This window comes from Cervus elaphus, chromosome 4 (genome assembly GCF_910594005.1).
Source record: "Cervus elaphus chromosome 4, mCerEla1.1, whole genome shotgun sequence".
Classification (NCBI taxonomy): Eukaryota; Metazoa; Chordata; class Mammalia; order Artiodactyla; family Cervidae; genus Cervus; species Cervus elaphus.
Window position 1 is genome coordinate 17,347,499 of NC_057818.1, and position 18,021 is coordinate 17,365,519.

The 18,021-nt window shown below is 37.2% G+C and overlaps 1 protein-coding gene across 1 annotated transcript in view; it reads right to left on the bottom strand.

Annotated features, from left to right (window-relative positions):
* The window catches only part of ITFG1 (integrin alpha FG-GAP repeat containing 1), a 314,830-nt gene that overhangs the window by 254,690 nt on the left and 42,119 nt on the right, over positions 1-18,021 (bottom strand). The window contains exon 6 of the mRNA XM_043898386.1: positions 15,720-15,814. Coding sequence (XP_043754321.1) covers positions 15,720-15,814 — 95 coding nt within the window. The remainder of the gene's footprint in view (positions 1-15,719; positions 15,815-18,021) is intronic.

An 18,021-nucleotide genomic window follows, 5' to 3' on the forward strand; every position in this document is an offset into this window, starting at 1 on the left:
TCAAAGTGTCAGTAATGCCATGACTGAGAAACTCTCAGGTAGAGGAAACAGCAGACCAAAGCCATGGCAGTGAGGAAAATGAAAGCCCATTCAGGAAGATGACTGCAGTTCAGCTGAAATGTGGATACCAGCAGAGGAAGTCAGAAGATAAAGTGGGAAAGGAGGCTAAGATCATGCTGTACGCAGGTTAAGAAACTATCAACCAATTAAGAGGATAAAAGGAAAACACTGAAGATCTCTGAGCAAAGAAATGAAACATCATTGAGGTGGGAGGCTTTACATATGATTGCAGTCTTATCAATGACTTGTCTTTTCAGTTTACAAGCATTTTTAAGTAAAAGTTTCATCACTCTTTAATGCTTCATTGATGTCTCATCTTCTTAACAATAGTAAGTCCCTAGATAAGAGACATCAGATCCCATAGTTAACAAAGCATACACAGTTGGTTAGCCTTAAATTCAGACTTTTGCTATGTTGCTCTTAACAGCACTGCCATACACCCCCTTCAATTACTAAAAATAGAGAAAACATGAAAAAAAAATAGAGAAAACATGAAAAACTTTAATTTCCTCTCTCTTCATTCCCAGTGTACATTTAGAAATGCTGAGGAACAAGAAATGGTAGAAAGCATGAGGCAAGAAAAGAAAAAAAGATCTGAAGTAATAATATAAAGTGAAAGTCGCTCAGTTGTGTCTGACTCTTTGTGACCCCATGGATCACACAGTCCATAGAATTCTCTAGGCCAGAATACTGGAGAGAGTACAAACTGTACAGTTCAATTCTGGAAATACATGAAAGCAAAACATAGGTCACTAAACTTCTTCAATCAGTTTAACTCTTCCTCTTCAAGAAGGATATCATTAATAACTCAAGCTTACAAATTTGTACCATTTTTCTTAGCTGTTACATAAATTTGTTCAGCTCATTTCAGTTAGCAGTTACTTTCTATAATGATAATTTATAAAAGACTGAATATAACCAAATCAATATATTTCTAAGAAGAAAATACTAAATTGATTCAGTTTGCCTTTCTTGTTCCTCTCCCTGAAAACAAATTAGATACCGAACAAGGTAACCAAGGCAAAAACGCCCCCAAGTAAATCAGATTCTTTCTGACAGGTAAAGAATTTAATCTGCAGGCAGGCATTCTGTTCAGAATGATAACCATAATACCAAAGTGCCACTTATTCCTTCTCCAGTGTATCAAATGGAGCCCTAGTGACATTAAAGAGCTAATATGATTTCATTGGTGCTCGTTCTATACTCATGGAAAGCTTATGCACCAAGGTTTCAGTGAACATTCATGAAAGAGAAGCTCAATTCTCCAAACCAAACGCATGGATCAGGCTAGATAAAACCTACAATGGGAAAATTTTTTTCACATCAAGAAGGAAAGAGCTTCTCTCCCAATCAGCTCAGCTAAGTGTTTGCCTTGCTTCACAGATCAAATTTTCAGAGCTAGGCCTATTCTGACAGACTGCACAGAGTATAAGAAATGTTACCAAGGTGCAAGCAAACTAATTGGTATCATCTATTAATAGATAATAGATTCAGTAAAAATGAGACAAAGGGTAAATGGAGCAATACTATTAAGTGAATTTTAACAGAGCGCTACATTTTCCTTCTTTAAGAAAAAATGCTTTGAGACATACATCAGTAGACATTAGTTTCCATCAGAACAAGTTCAGAAACCTCACAATCTGTTACCAGCTATAATAAAGTCTCTTCCCATTTCATGCAGCATACACTTAAAAAGTACATTTTTAATACACTGTAGTTAGGCTCACAGTTCTATAACAAGTTCAGATTTTATCTCAAATGACAGTCATATTTTTATCCAACTGGTATGTCAGTTACTTTTTCTAATATTTTCAGGGGTTGAAGGCCACATATAATAGTATGCCTTGTATCTCTTGATATTAAGCAATCTGTCAGTGGGTCATGTGGCTCTGTATGTATGTGTGCTTTTATTGTCAAAAACAATACAGTGATAAGCAGATAGCTTTTTAGTTTTAACTGTTCATATATTAAAATGGAATGAAATAACAGCCAGCTTTATTGTGTTATGGGCTCCCCATGTGGCACCAGTTGTAAAGAATTTGCCTGACAAGGAAGAAGATGCAAGAGACATGGGTTTGAGCCCGCATCTGGGTTGAGAAGATCCACTGCAGTAGTTAATGGCAATCCACTCTAGTATTCTTGCTTGGAAGATTCCATGGGCAGAACAGCTGGTTAGGCTACAGTCCATGGGACCACAGAGTTGGACAGGACTGAGAGACAGAGTACATTATCATACTATACTACAGGCCTTGTTCTGGATACTTTGCGTGTGTTCTCTAATTTTATTCCTTACGAGGTAGGAACTATGGATATTTACATTCTCATTTTTACAGATGAGTCTGAAGCTTAGGCAAAAGAATTTGTTCAGCTGGGTAGTGGGAGAGCCAGACTGCAGTCCAGATTTGCTGGATCCAAACCCTCCATTCTTAACCACAATAGTACACTATCTTCCTTAGCAACTGGCTTTCTCTCATTTTCATTCCCTCCTTAGTCATTCAAATAGGTATCACTAGACACCAGGATTGTGTCAGAAGAAGGGACTAAAACGGTGAAGAGAGGAGTCACTCTCCTTAAGAGCTGATGCTTTTAAAGAAGAAATAGACAAGTGATCAAACAACTATTATAGAGTAGTATCCATTACACTGGGGTTCAGAGAAAGCTTCCCAGAAAAAAGAGAGGTCTCAGTTGAGAGTCAATGGGTATGTAAAACTCAGCTAGGTGAAAGGAGGGCAAGGGGAATTCAGAGCATTTGGGGCATGATGCATAAAGAGACGGGGGTTAGTGGGAACTAAGAATGCAGTACTGGGCAGAAACCAGACCAAGAAGATCCTTGTGTGCCATAATGAGGAGCATGGACTTCTTCCTGTTGGTAATAAAATGTCACTAACGCTTACATCAATAAGCAGTGGGGTTTTTTGTTCTATCATGTTGTTATGATGATTTAAATAAGTGAATACACATAGACTGCTTAGACTAGGGTCAGGTTCATTCTAAGTACTAAATAAGTGGTAGTGCTTATTTTTATTATTAATTCTGACTCTTTCAGATAAAAACTATTAACAAAGTTACAGCAGATTTGATACTTTGATAGATGTTTGCAGGGAGGGATGAGGAAGGGATGATGTGATGTGTTAGTCACTTAGTTGTGTCCAACTCTGTCAGATCCCATGGACTACAGCCAACCAGACTCCTCTGTCCATGGAATTCTCCAGGCAAGAATACTGGAGTGGGGTGCCATTCCCTTCTCCAGGAGGTCATCTTGATGCAGGGATCGAAACCGGGTCTCTTGCATGGCAGGCAGTTTCTTTACCATCTGAGCCACCAGGACATCCCTGGATTAGGACCAGGTACCAATAATAGGTACTAATAGTTATAAAATAAGCAAGTGCAATATTGCTACAAAAGACAAATATCTCTGAAAAGTTTCTTTCAGAAATATTCAGGTATAAATGTGTGAAAGTATAAGAGAAGTTACAGGAGGCTTACAAAAAGACATTTCTTAATACTATGTCTCTGTTGTGCTCTCAACCATTATAAGATAATATCAAAGACAACTTCAATTTTTAGTAAACAGGTCTCTTCATTTTTGCTGATAAAGATCAACCATGATTTAGAATAGATCTGAATCAGTTCAAACTGGATACATTAAGAAGCAATTCATAAAATAGCCTTATGTTATCTTAAGGCTTGGAACAGTTTAATTTGTATTTTTAGAAAAATGGACAAAACTCTTGAGAAATGTATCCATTATTTTCTACATCTGCTTAGATAAAATTCTCAGAGCCAACATTCTTAAGTTTTGTATATAGTTCTGAGAAATCCTTTGTGGTGTTTAAAAAATAAAAACAATAACCCATTTAATCATATATGGTTGAACTTTTGGAAACAAACACAATTTTTATCAAGAGCTTCCTTTGTAGGCTGTTAAATCTTTAGTTGAATGAGGCCTACCAACCAGGGACAGTTGCTGCTGCTGCTGCTAAGTCATTTCAGTCGTGTCTGACTCTGTGCGACCCCATGAAGGCAGCCCACCAGGCTCCTTCGTCCCTGGGATTCTCCAGGCAAGAACACTGGAGTGGGTTGCCACTTCCTTTTCCAATTCATGAAAGTAAAAAGTGAAAGTGAAGTTGCTCAGTCCTGTCTGACTCTTAGCGACCCCATGGACTGCAGCCTACCAGGCTCCTCCATCCATGGGATTTTCCAGGCAAGAGTACTGGAGTGGGGTGTCATTGCCTTCTCCGACTAGGCACAGTACGAGCAGCTAAAAACATGCTATCTGTCTTCAGATTCTGATCTGCTGCCCAAACTGTTACTATTCAACAGACATCCATCAAACCCCTATGTGATGCCAGGCACTGTTCTGGCACTGAAGAGACAACAGTGAACAGAACAACAAAAGAATCCCTGCCCTCATGGTACTTATGACATAGTATGAGAAGACATAACAAAGATAAGTATATAGTATTTCAGCAGGTGAAAGTGCTTTTGAGAAAAATGAAAGCAAAGAGCAAAGGGGAGTGCTTGAACGTTGTAATTTCAGATAGAGCAGGCCTTACTGGCAAATAAAATGACAGCTGAGTGAAGATGTGACGGCAGTAAAGTTAATCTGGAGAAAAAAGTTTAAAGAGGTGATATGGATATCTGGAGGAATAATATTCCAGGTAGAGAAAACAGCCACACATCCCAAGCTTGTTTGCAGTGTTTAAGAAACAGCAAGGAGTTTAGCATGTTCAGTGCAAAGCATCAAGTAGAAAAATAAAATAGAAAGTCAGAGAGGTCACTGTGGCCCAAAGTATGTGGGACCTATAGTAGGCCATTTTGTGGACTTTGGCTAGTACTCTAAATGTAAAAACAACAACAACAACAACAAAAAACTGGAAAACTTTAGAAAGAGTGATATGACCTGATTTTCATTTTTAAAGGATCATAGCAGCTCACATATTGAAAACAGGGTAGGAGAACAAGCGTGGAAGCAGGGAAACAGTAACTATAATAATTAAGGTGAGAAATGACATTTTCCTGGACCAAGATGGTTACAGTGGAGGTGGTGAAAGTGGTCAGGTGTGGATTTATTCTGAAAGTAGAATGAAGAATATTGCAAGACAGACTTGATGTTGGGTGTGAAAGAAAGAGGTGGCGAGGATGACTCTAGCATTTTGACAGAGGAACCAGAAGGACAGGGTTGCCACTGAGGGAGATGGGAAAATTATTGGTTGAGGAGGTAGAAATCTGGGAAACAGGGTCTGAACTGTCTTATGAGACATAGATGTAGTTATGGCTGGTAGATATTTGGATATGTGATCTTGGAATTTGTAGGGAGGCACTGCCTAGATATATATAAATCTGGGAGTCATCAAATGCAGATGATTCTTGAAGTGATGAGATTAGCATGGGTGTGCAAGGAAAGAAATATAAGAATCTTGTATAGCTCCATAAATGTACTACAAATGAAAGATACTCTCAAGTATTAAAGTGTATCTGAGTCTGAAATTCTGTTGAATTTTAAAACATTTAAGACACAAATTAATGTGCTTAAAATCAAGTTTAAACTTCTGAATACAGCATGAATGCAATGATATCTTGCTATAATGCCATCCTTGAGATTCATGCTATTGTAGCTCTTAAGTCTGGAGATCTTGTTTTTTATCTTTGAACCCTTGGTTTCTGGTATAATGCCTCACAGAGCAGTGGATCAGTAAGTAATTATTGAAACTGATGAATTAGTGAAAAAGTATTTGTGATATTAAAGAAATTTCCAGGAAACACTGAAATGCAAATCAAAACTACAGTGAGATATCACCTCATACCTGTTAGAACGGTGAGCATCAAAAAGACAGATTAACAAATGCTAGTGGGGATGTGAAGAAAAAGGAACCGTTGGGCACTCCTGGTAAGATTATAAATTGGCATAGCCACTATGGAAAATAACACAGCGGTTCCTCAAAAATTAAAAATAGGACTACCATATGACTCAGCAATTCTACTTCTGAGAATCCATCTGAAGGAAATGAACACCTCACCAATAGATCAGCCTCTGAATTCCTCCATTTGGCTGCATGTCAGATACTAGAACCCTGATAATTATTTGGCAGGAATAAGAAGAGGGGTGGGGAATGCTTAGAGGGATTGCTATGATCTATCTCACTTGTCACAACCAAGATCTTATCTTTGATAAATGTATGTATGTATGAAGGATATTACATTACTCTTTCTCATTACTTTGTACAGTGACCCCAGTCAGCCAGAAGCATCCATTTGCTTAGGGCAGCAGTTCTCAAGCTTTTTGGTGGCAGGATCTCTCCACACTCTTAAAAATTATTGAGGACCCCAAAGATGTTTTGTTTATGTGAGCTATACCTATTGATACAATATTGACATAATTTACTATATCAAACCTTAACACTGAAACATTTTTAAAACATAAGACTACATAAGCACACACATGCTGTCAGAATGATAAAATCATTATATTTTAAAATTTCTGAAAAACTCTATTGTGCACTTGGGAGAGAATGAGATCACACTTAGAGAACTGCAAGCATTGGCAAAGATTAGGGTTATCAAATAGGATGGCAAAAAAAAAAGCGCCAATATTTAGGTTTCCTAAAACTGGCAATTTTTGAGTCATTAGCCAGAAAGAAAGAATTTAAAGTCTCTGCTTCCTAATGGAGTTCAGGGAGGAGCCTGTCTTTCTGAGATGATAGGGCTATGCGTAAGGGTTATTCTCACAGAACAGAACACAAATTATAGAGGGTCTAACCTAGTACTTTCAAACTTCCCTTGATTTTCATGTGTAGCAAAGGGACTTAAGACCACCTGTGGTGAATACAGACCATAATCAAGTTGGGGGCCAGTGGCTCTTTCATGGGCCACTATGGTGCAAGGTAAATGAAAGCAATGGTAAAGGAAGAACAATGGATAATTCAAGAGAAGGCTGAATAGAAGAGGTGGAGCTTCAGAGGAATCCATTAAAACAAGATTAGATTCAAGGCATGATCAAGTCAGCCAGGGAAGACAATGAAGCTCTGACTGAGCCAGAACAGATCAGGGGGTCCCCAGCTGCCAAATACCAGCAAGGCACCTAACATATAAGGGCCATCAACATGGTGGTGTAGAAACCTCCGAGAAGATACAAAGAAAGACCTTTCCTTCCAATTCCTTCAGGACATACAAGCTTATCCTTCGGCTGTCCCAGTTGCCACTTCTGCTAGAAGAGAAATGTGTTAACATCCAGAAAAACTGAATATTTAACTAATAAATTAAAACTCTCAAGAGACTAAGATATAAACTTTTGACTGAGAAGTTTAAATTCTGTTTCTTCAATACCTGCCCAAGGCATAGAGTTTTGATTCCAGAAAACAAAGGTTATGTTTCCTATGTTGTAATTTGTTAAAATTTTAATGCCACTATTTATGATATTCCTTTTAAAGAGAGTCTACTTTTAACTATGATAAATATCTTGTTTAAACGACCAATGATTCAGACAGTTCCTTTTATTTATGGCAAATCTGTAAGAAGGATTTGGTGACACACATGCTCTGTAAGGCAGGACACAAGTAAATAAGTGCAGAAATTAATTCCTCAATAACAAGGCAGAAATTAGAAAGAGGTCTGTGCTACTGAATAATGAACCCTCTGGCTCAGTGCATGTTTAGTCATGTCTGACTCTTTGTGACACCATGGACTATAGCTCCCTGAGGCTCCTCTGTTCCATGGATTTTACAGGCAAGAATACTGTAGTGGGTTGTCATTTCCTCCTCCAAGGATCTTCCTGACCCAGGGATTAAACCCGTGTCTCCCACCTTGCCAGGTAGATTTTTTACCACTATCAATTCAGAGAGATGTGTATCTAAAGATATAACAAAAATAACAAGAAGAAAATTCCACTGGATCAAAGATTTAAGTGCAAAAACATAAAAGTACCAAAAATATTTTAATGGCATTTTCTAAGATAAGTGAAATAAGTCAGACAAGAGAAAGACAAATACCCATATGATCTCTCATATGTGTAATTAAAACAAACCAACCAGAACAAAACAATCCCAGCTCATCTTGGGCATAATCAAACAAGGGACCAGAAAGGCAGGACAGACCCAGTCCACAGGACATTTAGAAAATACAAGTGAATTTAGAAAGCATCTGGTAAGTAATGAGGAACCAGGGAAGGTTTCTGACAGAAGAGTGGCCGGGGCCCGTAATGCTTGAGGCTAGTCACTCAGCAGGATGTACAGGATGAAAGATCCAAAGAAGCAAGAGAAGAGGACAAAGACCCACTCAGGAGGGCTTTTAAAGATCTGGGTTCATCCTGTCTACTTTGGTTCCATGTGGAAACCATGTAGCACTGTAGTCATCTAGGAGGTCTGACTTAAGCAGCAGTGGAGAAAACTGCCCATCACAAAATATCTTCCTATTGACTCTGATAAAGTGGTAATTATTTTTATATTACTCAATGCTCACGGGACTTAAAGTGAAAGTGAAAGTCAAGCAGCTCAGTTGTGTCTGACTCTTTGAGACTCCGTGGACTGTAGCCTACCAGGCTCCTCCCTCCATGGGATTCTCCAGGCAAGAATACTGGAATGGGTTGCCATTTCCTTCTCCAGGGGATCTTCCCGACCCAGGGATTGAACCCGGGTCTCCTGCATTCCAGGCAGATGCTTTAACCTCTGAGCCAAGGGACTTAAGGCCTCTTTTGAAATTCATGTGCTGTGTGGCCAGGGAAAATCTGCAGCAGCAAATCTTTACCTTGTTTTCACTGGTTTACCACTCAGGCTATGCAGATACTCAGCAAAAGTTTTTTTGGGATAAATGGTAAGAGAAAAGTTTACTGCAAAGGATGAAATCAATGTTGTGAAAAATTCAGGGCAATTGGGGGTCAGACTGAGAGCATCAGCTGACTGAAGGAAAGAGAGTGATGTCACCAGAGCCCCTAAGGGTGAAAGAGGGCAAGAACAGTACTGGTGAAGGAACCTCAGGAAAGGTTTCACCATTTTCACAGCTGTACTTAAGGCCAACAGCTCTATCCATAGTCCCTTTCATTCCTCATTCTTGGGTATTGATTGTAGGATGGGAGAATAAAGCAGAACTAAAAATGTCTTGGTATTATTTCTTTCAAGAATACATCTTGAAATCACATATCTGTGTTCACATTACCAGTGCAGTCACAGCTTTTTTGAATAAATTAGTGAAGTTCACCAGCAGTTCAGTAAGTAAAAATATGCTTTACAGAAATTATATACATTTACTTTTGGATATTCCAATTGCTGTAATGAAATAAACTGTAATCACATCATTTTAAAATAAAACAAAAATCTATTGAGATACCCTTTATCTTTTGGGATATATTTTCCAACCTCTGACAATAACCATAATTACTCTTTCATTAAAAAAAAAAAAAATTGGGCTTCCATGGTTAAGAATCTGCCTTACAATGAACTGAATATTGGTTCAACTCCTGGTTCAGGAAGATACTATATGCCACAAGGCAACTAAGACCCATGTGCCACAGCTACTAAGCCAGCACTCTAAAGCCCATGAGGCACAGCTACTGAAGCCTGCAAGCTCTAGAATGCATTCTCCACAAGAGAAGCCACGGTAATGAGGAGCCCACTCACTACAGAGAAAGTCCAAGTGCAGCAAAGAAGGCAAGCACAGCTGAAAATAACTAATAAATAAATGAATTAAAAAAGTTACTTAAAGGCAGAGTCAGTATGTTGAGGGAAGTCTAATATTAAATGGAATGAGATAATAGAACATGAGCCTATAACTACAGAATATCCTTATCTTGAAAAAACAAGCTTTTAAGACAATTTCCAGGACAATGTACAAAAACCCTTATTTTTGTGTTTTCACATGATTCAGCATACTTATATGCCACAATAGAAGTAACCTCTCTTTTCTTAAAGTCTCTTCTTTCCAATCTGAGCTCTCGTTTAGGAACCTCAACTCTTAGAACCATGAAAAACTTACAGAGCAAAAGGCTCAATCTGTGACCTAGTATGTTTTAAAAAGTGAAATCCAAAGTAAATTGAAACACTAAAATTTTCTTAACTTTGCAAACTGTACCTTAATAATGAAAATGCTCTAATGAAACTTATAGTCATCTAGAATAAGAAGTTTCAGTTATAAAATATTATTAGCTATTTGCTTTTCCAATAAATTTTAGGAGTTTAATGATGAAATACTTTTAAAGGGAGGAAAATTTATTACATTTAGCAACCACCAGGCAGGCTTCACTCATTTGCTATTAGTATACTATATCAAAATAGAATTGTAAAAGCAGATTAGAAGTGTTTGAAAACTGGCTACAAAATAATTGGAAGAATAAGAAATAAGAGAAAAAGAAACAAAAGGCATCCAAGTTAGAAAGAGAAAAGCAAAATTATCTCTGTTTATAGATGATACGAACTTATAAACAGAAAACCCTAAAAATCCTACCAAAAACAAAAAAAAAACCCACTAGGACTAATAAATGAATTCAGAAAAGTAGCAGGATACAAAATTAACATGCAAAAATCAGTTGCATTTCTATACACTTAAAACATAAAATCCAAAAAGGAAATTAAGAAAAGATTTTATTTACAATAAATAAATGAATAAAATACTTAAGTATTAACCAAGGAGGTGAAAGACTTGTAGAAAAGAAACTACAAAGCAATGTTAAATCATTAAGAAGACGAATGAATGAGAACACACTGCATTTTCATGAACTGAAAAACAATGTTGTTAAGATAGCAATATTACCCAAAGTGACCTATAGATTCAGATTGATCCTTATCACAATTCCAATGGCACTTCTCATAGATACGGAAAAAAACCAAAACAAACCTGTCCTAAAATTCATGTAGAATCTCAAGGGACCACCTCAAAGAGTCAAAACAATGTGGAAAAAGAATGAAGTTGGAAGACTCACACTTTCTGATTACTAAATATATTACAAGGCTTTGGTAATCAAAACAGTGTGGTACTAGCATAAAGACGGGGGACCATAAAGATCAGTGAAATAACAGAGAACCCAAAAACAAACCCTTGAGTATGTGGTAAAATGAATTTTGACAAGAGTGGTTAAGACTACTTAATGTGGGAATGACAAGTCTTTTAAATAAATGTTACAAGGAAAACTGGGTATCCATTCCAAAAAATTAAACTGGAACTTTATCTAACAACATATATATAAATGAACTCAAAATGGATGAAAGTTCTAAATGTAAGAGATAAAATTATAAAACTCTTAAAGAAAATATAGGGTAAAAGCTTCATAATGGTGAAACTGGCAATAATTTCTTTGGTAGGACAACAAAGGCACAGGCAACAAAGAAACAACAGAAAAACTGGACTTCATGAAATTAATACTTTTTTTGCATCCAAAGACTATCAATGGAGTACAAAGGTATCCCACAGAATGAGAGAAAATATTTGTAAATCTGATGAGGAAGCAAAACTCTAAATAGAGAATAACTGAAATTCAATAATAGCAAAGAGCCAACAAAATTATGAAATGGGCACAGGACTTAAATACACATTTCTCAAAAAGAGATCTGCAAAGAGCCAATAAGCACATGAAAAGGTGCTCAACATTACCAGTCATTAGGAAAAATGCAAATCAAAACTACCATGAGGGAATTCCTCGGCAGTCCAGTGATTAGAACTTGGCACTTTCACTGCTGCGGCCAGGTTCAACCTTTCAATTCCTGTTAGGGAACTAATCCTGCAAGCCATGTGGGATGGTGAAACAAACAAAAACCAAAAACAATGCACTACAATGTGATACCACACTAAACCTATTAGAATGCCAAGTATATAAAAAAAATACAGAAAACAACAAATATTGGCAAGTATGTGGAAAAACTGGAAACTAAACTGTTGGTGAGGATGCAAAACAATGAAGTTGCTGTGACGGTCATTCCTCACAAAATTATCATAGGATCCAACCATTCCACTTCTGGATATATACCCAAAAAGAACTGACAGAAGGATCTCTAAATGATGTTTGTATATCAACAATCATAGCAGCATTATTTACAATTAAATATGGAAGTTGAGGAAAATATGGTTATACAAAATTCAGCTTTAAAAAGGAAGAAAATTCTGACATATGCTACAACATGGATAAATCTCAAGGATATCATGCTAAGTGATATAAGCCAGTTACAAACTAAATACACACTATATGATTTCACTTATTTGCAGTACTTATAATAGTCAAAAACCAAAGTAGAACAGTGGTTACCATAGGCTGGGGAAAAGAGATAAATGAGGAATTATTAATTAGCGGTATAAAGTTTCAATTTTACAAGATGAAAAGAGTTGGATGATATGTAAATACTATGACTATTTAATATTACTGAAACATACACTTAAAAATGGTCACTATGGTAAATTTTATGTTATGTGTATTTCACCAAATTAAAAGAAAAAACTGGAAAAAAAAATGAGACACAAGAAAATTCATGCATTTAACCTACCTGTCCAAAATGTACTTTGAGTGAATAAAAAGATAATGAAAGAAGTTCTTTATTTTTTTAATAGGAAATCCCAGCTAATAATATATGCTGAGGAGTGACATATTTAGGGTGCTATAATTTTATATTTCCTTTTGAAAAAGTAAGACTTGACAATGATCATCAATAGCTGCTCAAACCATTGGGAGAGCAATATAATGAATGGTCCATGCTGAAGAAAACTGAAGTTACTGATGACTTAATCACACAAAAGAGAGAACCTAATCATGTGTTTCCTAATGAGCTGAAACAAAAATCAACACCTGGTAAGTAGTCTCAACTAAAAAGAGACTGATTCTGATCAAGACTCCAAATCTAATCACTGGCTTACAGGAAATAACAGATGACATCATCACATTAACATATTAACACCATGAGGACAGAGTTGGCAAAATCCAACTTTGAAAAAATTCTGTTTCTTCTATGTATGTATGAACCTGATGAGAAGAAATGACTCACTGGAAAAGACCCTGATGCTGGGAAAGACTGAAGGCGGGAAGAGAAGGGAACGACAGAGGATGAGATGGTTGGATGGCAACACCAAAGCGAAGGACATGAGTTTGAGTAGGCTCTGGGAGTTGGTGATGGACAGGGAAGTCTGGTGTGCTGCAATCTATCGGGTTGCAAAGAGTAGGACACGACTGAGCGGTTGAATTGATTGACTGATGTACCTTGTTGACCTAATTTGATAAACAACATTTAGGAGAGCATTAGGGCATTTTGAATAGTGAATAAGTATTTGATATTAACAGAATCAAGTTTGGCCTTGGGAGTACAAAATGAAGCAGGGTAAAGGCTAACAGAGTTTGGCCAAGAGACTGCACTGGTTATAGCAAACACTCTTCTCCAACAACCCAAGAGACAACTGTACACATGAACATCACCAGATGGACAATACTGAAATCAGACTGATTATATTCTTCGCAGTCAAAGATGGAGAAGCTATATACAGTCAGCAGAAACAAGACCTGGAGCTGACTGTGGCTCAGATCATGAAGTCTTCATTGCAAAATTCAGGTTTAAATTGAAGAAAGTAGGGAAAACCACTAGGCCTTTCAGGTATGAACTAAATCAATCCCTTATGATTATACAGTGGTCACGAACAGATTCAAGAGATGAGAACTGGCAAAAAGAGTGCTTAAGCAACTATTGAAGGAAGTTCATAACATTGCAAAGGAAAAAGTCATGTTTCATTCCAATCCCAAAGAAAAGCAATACTAAAGAGTGTTCAAACTACTACTGTACAATTGTACTCATTTCACATGCCAGCAAGGTTACGCTCAAAATCCTTCAAGCTAAGATTCAGCAGTACATGAACCGAAAACATACAGATGTAAAAGCTGGGTTTAGAAAAGGCAAAGGAACCAGACATCAAACTGCCAACATTCGCTGGATCATGCAGAAAGCAAGAAAATTCCATAAAAACATTTACTTCTGCTTTATTGACTATGCCAAAGCCTTTGACTGTGTGGATCATAACAAACTGTGGAAAATTCTTAAAGAGATGGGAATTCCAGACCTCCTTACCTGTCTCCTGAGAAACCTGTGTGCAGGTCAAGAAGCAAGAGTTAGAACCAGACATGGAACAACACTGGGAAAGGATTATGACAAGGCTGTACACTGTCACCTTGCTTATTTAACTTCTTTCTATGAAGAGTGCATCATGTGAAATGTCGGGCTGGATGACTCACAAGCTGGAATCAAGATTGCCAGGAGAAATATCAACAACCTCAGATATGCAGATATCACTCTAATAGCAAAAATCAAAGAGGAATGAGAGTCTCTTGATGAGGGTGAAAAAGGAGAGCTAAGATCATCACATCCAGTCCCACCACTTCATGGCAAATAGAAGGGGGAAGAGTGGAAGCAGTGACAGGTTTTCTTTTCTTGGGCTCCAAAATCAGGGCAGATGGTGACTACAACCACAAAATTAAAAGACTCTTGCCCCTTGGAGAGAAACATATGACAAACCTGGACAGCATATTAAAAAGCAGAGATAGTACTTTGCTGACAAACATCTGCATAGTCAAAGCTATGGTTTTCCTAGTAGTCCTGTACAGATGTGAGAGTTGGACCATAAAGAAGGCTGAATGCTAAAGAATTGATGCTTTTGAACTGTGGTTCTGGAAGGACTGATGCTAAAGCTAAAGCTCCAATACTTTGGCCACCTGATGCAAAGAGGTGATTCACTGGAAAAGATCCTGCTGCTGGAAAAGATTAAGGGCAGGAAGAGGAGGGGGTAACAGAGAATGAGATGGCTGAATGGCATCATCAACTCAATGGACATGAATCTGAGCAAACTCTGGGAGACAGTGGAGTACAGAAGAGCCTGCCCTGCTGCAGTCTAGGGAGTCTCAAGGCATAGCGACTTAGAATTTAGCGACTGAACAACAAAAATTAAGATAATTTTGTTCAATTTTTTGTTAAGTTCGAAAATGATCTTGAGGTTGTTAAAAATTAACAACCTGTCTTAGTGGCTCAGACAGGAAAGAATCTGTCTGTAATGCAGGAGATCCGGGTTTGATCCCTGTGTCAAGAAGATCCCCTGTAGAAGAGAATGGCTATCCACTCCAGTATTCTTGCCTGGACAATTCCATGGACAGAGGAGCCTGGCAGGCTACAGCCCATATGGTTGCAAAGAGTTGGACATGACTACAGATTGAAATATTTATAAATGAAATGATAAAATGTTGAAATGATAGAATTATTTAGGTGCTAGGGGCTCATGGGTGATTATACAGATGAAACAAGATTAGCCATCTATTGATTATTGTTGAAGCTAGGCGATGATTAAACATGTGTATATCATACTATTCTGCCTACTTTTCTGTATTTAACATTTTTCATAATAAAAATTAAAAACAATCTTTTCAATTTTTAATACATAAGCTAAATATTTTTCTTATAATTAAATATACAGCATTTATTAGTCAATAATTCAAATTTTGATAATGATTAATGAACAGCAAAAAATAACTAAAGGTATATTTTATTACATCCAGTACTTTTTACATTTTCCTGATATCACTGACTTCCTTGTAACCTTTTCACATTTTGGTTTCAATGTTCAATTCAACAGCAAATGTTTACTAGGAACACAGCAAATATCTCACCATTCTTTGGCATCCTAAAAGAAATATTTCACATTTATGTGCAACTCACCTGCTGTAAAATCTTCAGTCAGATCAATGAATGCATGAGAATGTGGAATTCGCATTTTATTTTTAGTGGTCAATGCAGGATGCCATGATAAATTTCTAAAAAAAAAAAAACAAAGTTTTTTCTTAGGGTAAACAGCAAATGAGTACTGTTTTAAAACAAAAATTTCTGCGAGATACTTTAAAAATTCATTTATTGTTAGTTTTTTTTACATACTCTAAACTTTACTCCTTTAAACTGCACCATTTGGTGGTTTCTGAGAATGTTCGCCATGTGTAGTATGTGCAGCCATCACCACAATCTAATTTCGAAACATTGTTACTGTATTCAACTGTTGATCGGCATCTGACTTGTTTCCTCTCTTGGCTAGTAAAAGTAAATGCTGTTATGAATACTCATGCACAAGTTTTTCTGTGGACATATACATATGTTTTTGATTTTTCTGAGTATACCTGAGAGTAGAATTCCTGAGTCACATAGCAATTCCATACTTTTTGAAGAACTGTCAAACTATTTTCCAAAGTGGCTTCATCATCCAACATTCTCACTAGCCATGTATGGGTGTTGCAAGATCTTCATTCCACTGTAAACACTTACTACAGTCCCTTTCTTTCATTATAGGTATCCTGAAAGATACTTATGGTTTTGATTTCTATTTTCCTGATGTCTAGTGATGTTGACCATGTTCTCATGTGCTTAATGGCCATTTGTACATCTTTGGAGAAATGTCTAATCAAATTCTTTGCCTATTTCTGAGCATGTTTTCATGTGCTTACTGGACAGTTGTATATCTCTGGAGAAATGTCTAATCAAATTCTTTGCCTATTTTTAAATTGAGTAATTTATTGCTTTGAGCTGTAAGAATTCTTTATGTAGACTAGATCCTAGATCTTTATCTGGTGCATGATTTGCCAATATTTTCTCCCAATCTGTACACTGTCTTTTCAGTCTCTTGACAATGTCCTATGCTGTATAAAATCTTTTTTTATTTTGATATATCCAATTCATCCAATTTAACTTGTGTAGCTTTTTTCTTTTACTATCAGGTATAAGAATCCATTTCCAAATGCTTTTTTCTAAGGGTTTCAAGAAGCACAAGCTTGAATCAAGATTGCTGGGAGAAATATCAATAACCTCAGATAAGCAGATGACACCACCCTTATAGCAGAAAGTGAAGAGGAACTAAAAAGCCTCATGATGACAGTGAAAGAGGAGAGTGAGAAAGTTGGCTTAAATTAATTCAGAAAACTAAGATCATGGCATCTGGTCCCATCACTTCATGGTAAATAGATGGGCAAACAGTGGAAACAGTGTCAGACTATTTTTCTGGGCTCCAATATCACTGCAGATGGTGACTGAAGCCATGAAATTAAAAGATGCTTACTCCTTGGAAGGAAAGTTATGACCAACCTAGATAGCCTTTTAAAAAGCAGAGACATTACTTTGCCAACAAAGGTCCATCTAGTCAAGGCTACGGTTTTTCCAGTGGTCATGTATGGATGTGAGAGTTGGACTGTGAAGAACGCTGAGCACCGAAAAATTGATGCTTTTCAACTGTGGTGTTGGAGAAGACTCTTGAGAGCCCTTTGGACTGCAAGGAGATTCAACCAGTCCATCCTAAAGGAGATCAGTCCTGGGTGTTCATTGGAAGGACTGATGCTGAAACTGAAACTCCAATACTTTGCCCACCTCATGTGGAGTTGACTAATTGGAAAAGACCCTGATGCTGGGAGGGGCTGGGGGCAGGAGGAGAAGGGGATGACAGAGGATGAGACGGCTGGATGGCATCACCGACTCGATGGACATGAGTTTGAGTAAACTCCGGGTGTTGGTGATGGACAGGGAGGCCTGGTGTGCTGCGATTCATGGGGTCGCAAAGAGTCAGACACGACTGAGCGACTGAACTGAACTGAACTGAAGGGTTTTATAGTTTTAGCTCTTACATTTATTAGTATCTTTAATTCTTTAAGTGTAAGAAAAGTAACTTGATATTTTCATGAGTGATACTTTCTCAAGACTGTGGAGAATGATCGCTATCTTTTAAAAATATTAATTCCAAAGTTTTGAGCCATGCAAAAGAATGAATTTAGATCCCCTACCTCATACCATATTCCAAAAATTAATTCCAATGAATCAAAATGCTAAAAGAAATAGGAACTGTTACACATTGGTGGTGGAAATACAAAATGATGTTTAGTCATGGAAAACAGTTTGGCAGTTCTTCAAACAGTCAGATACTGAATTGCCATTTGACCCTGCATTTCTATACCTAGGTATATACCCATAGGAATTGAAAAACAGGTAT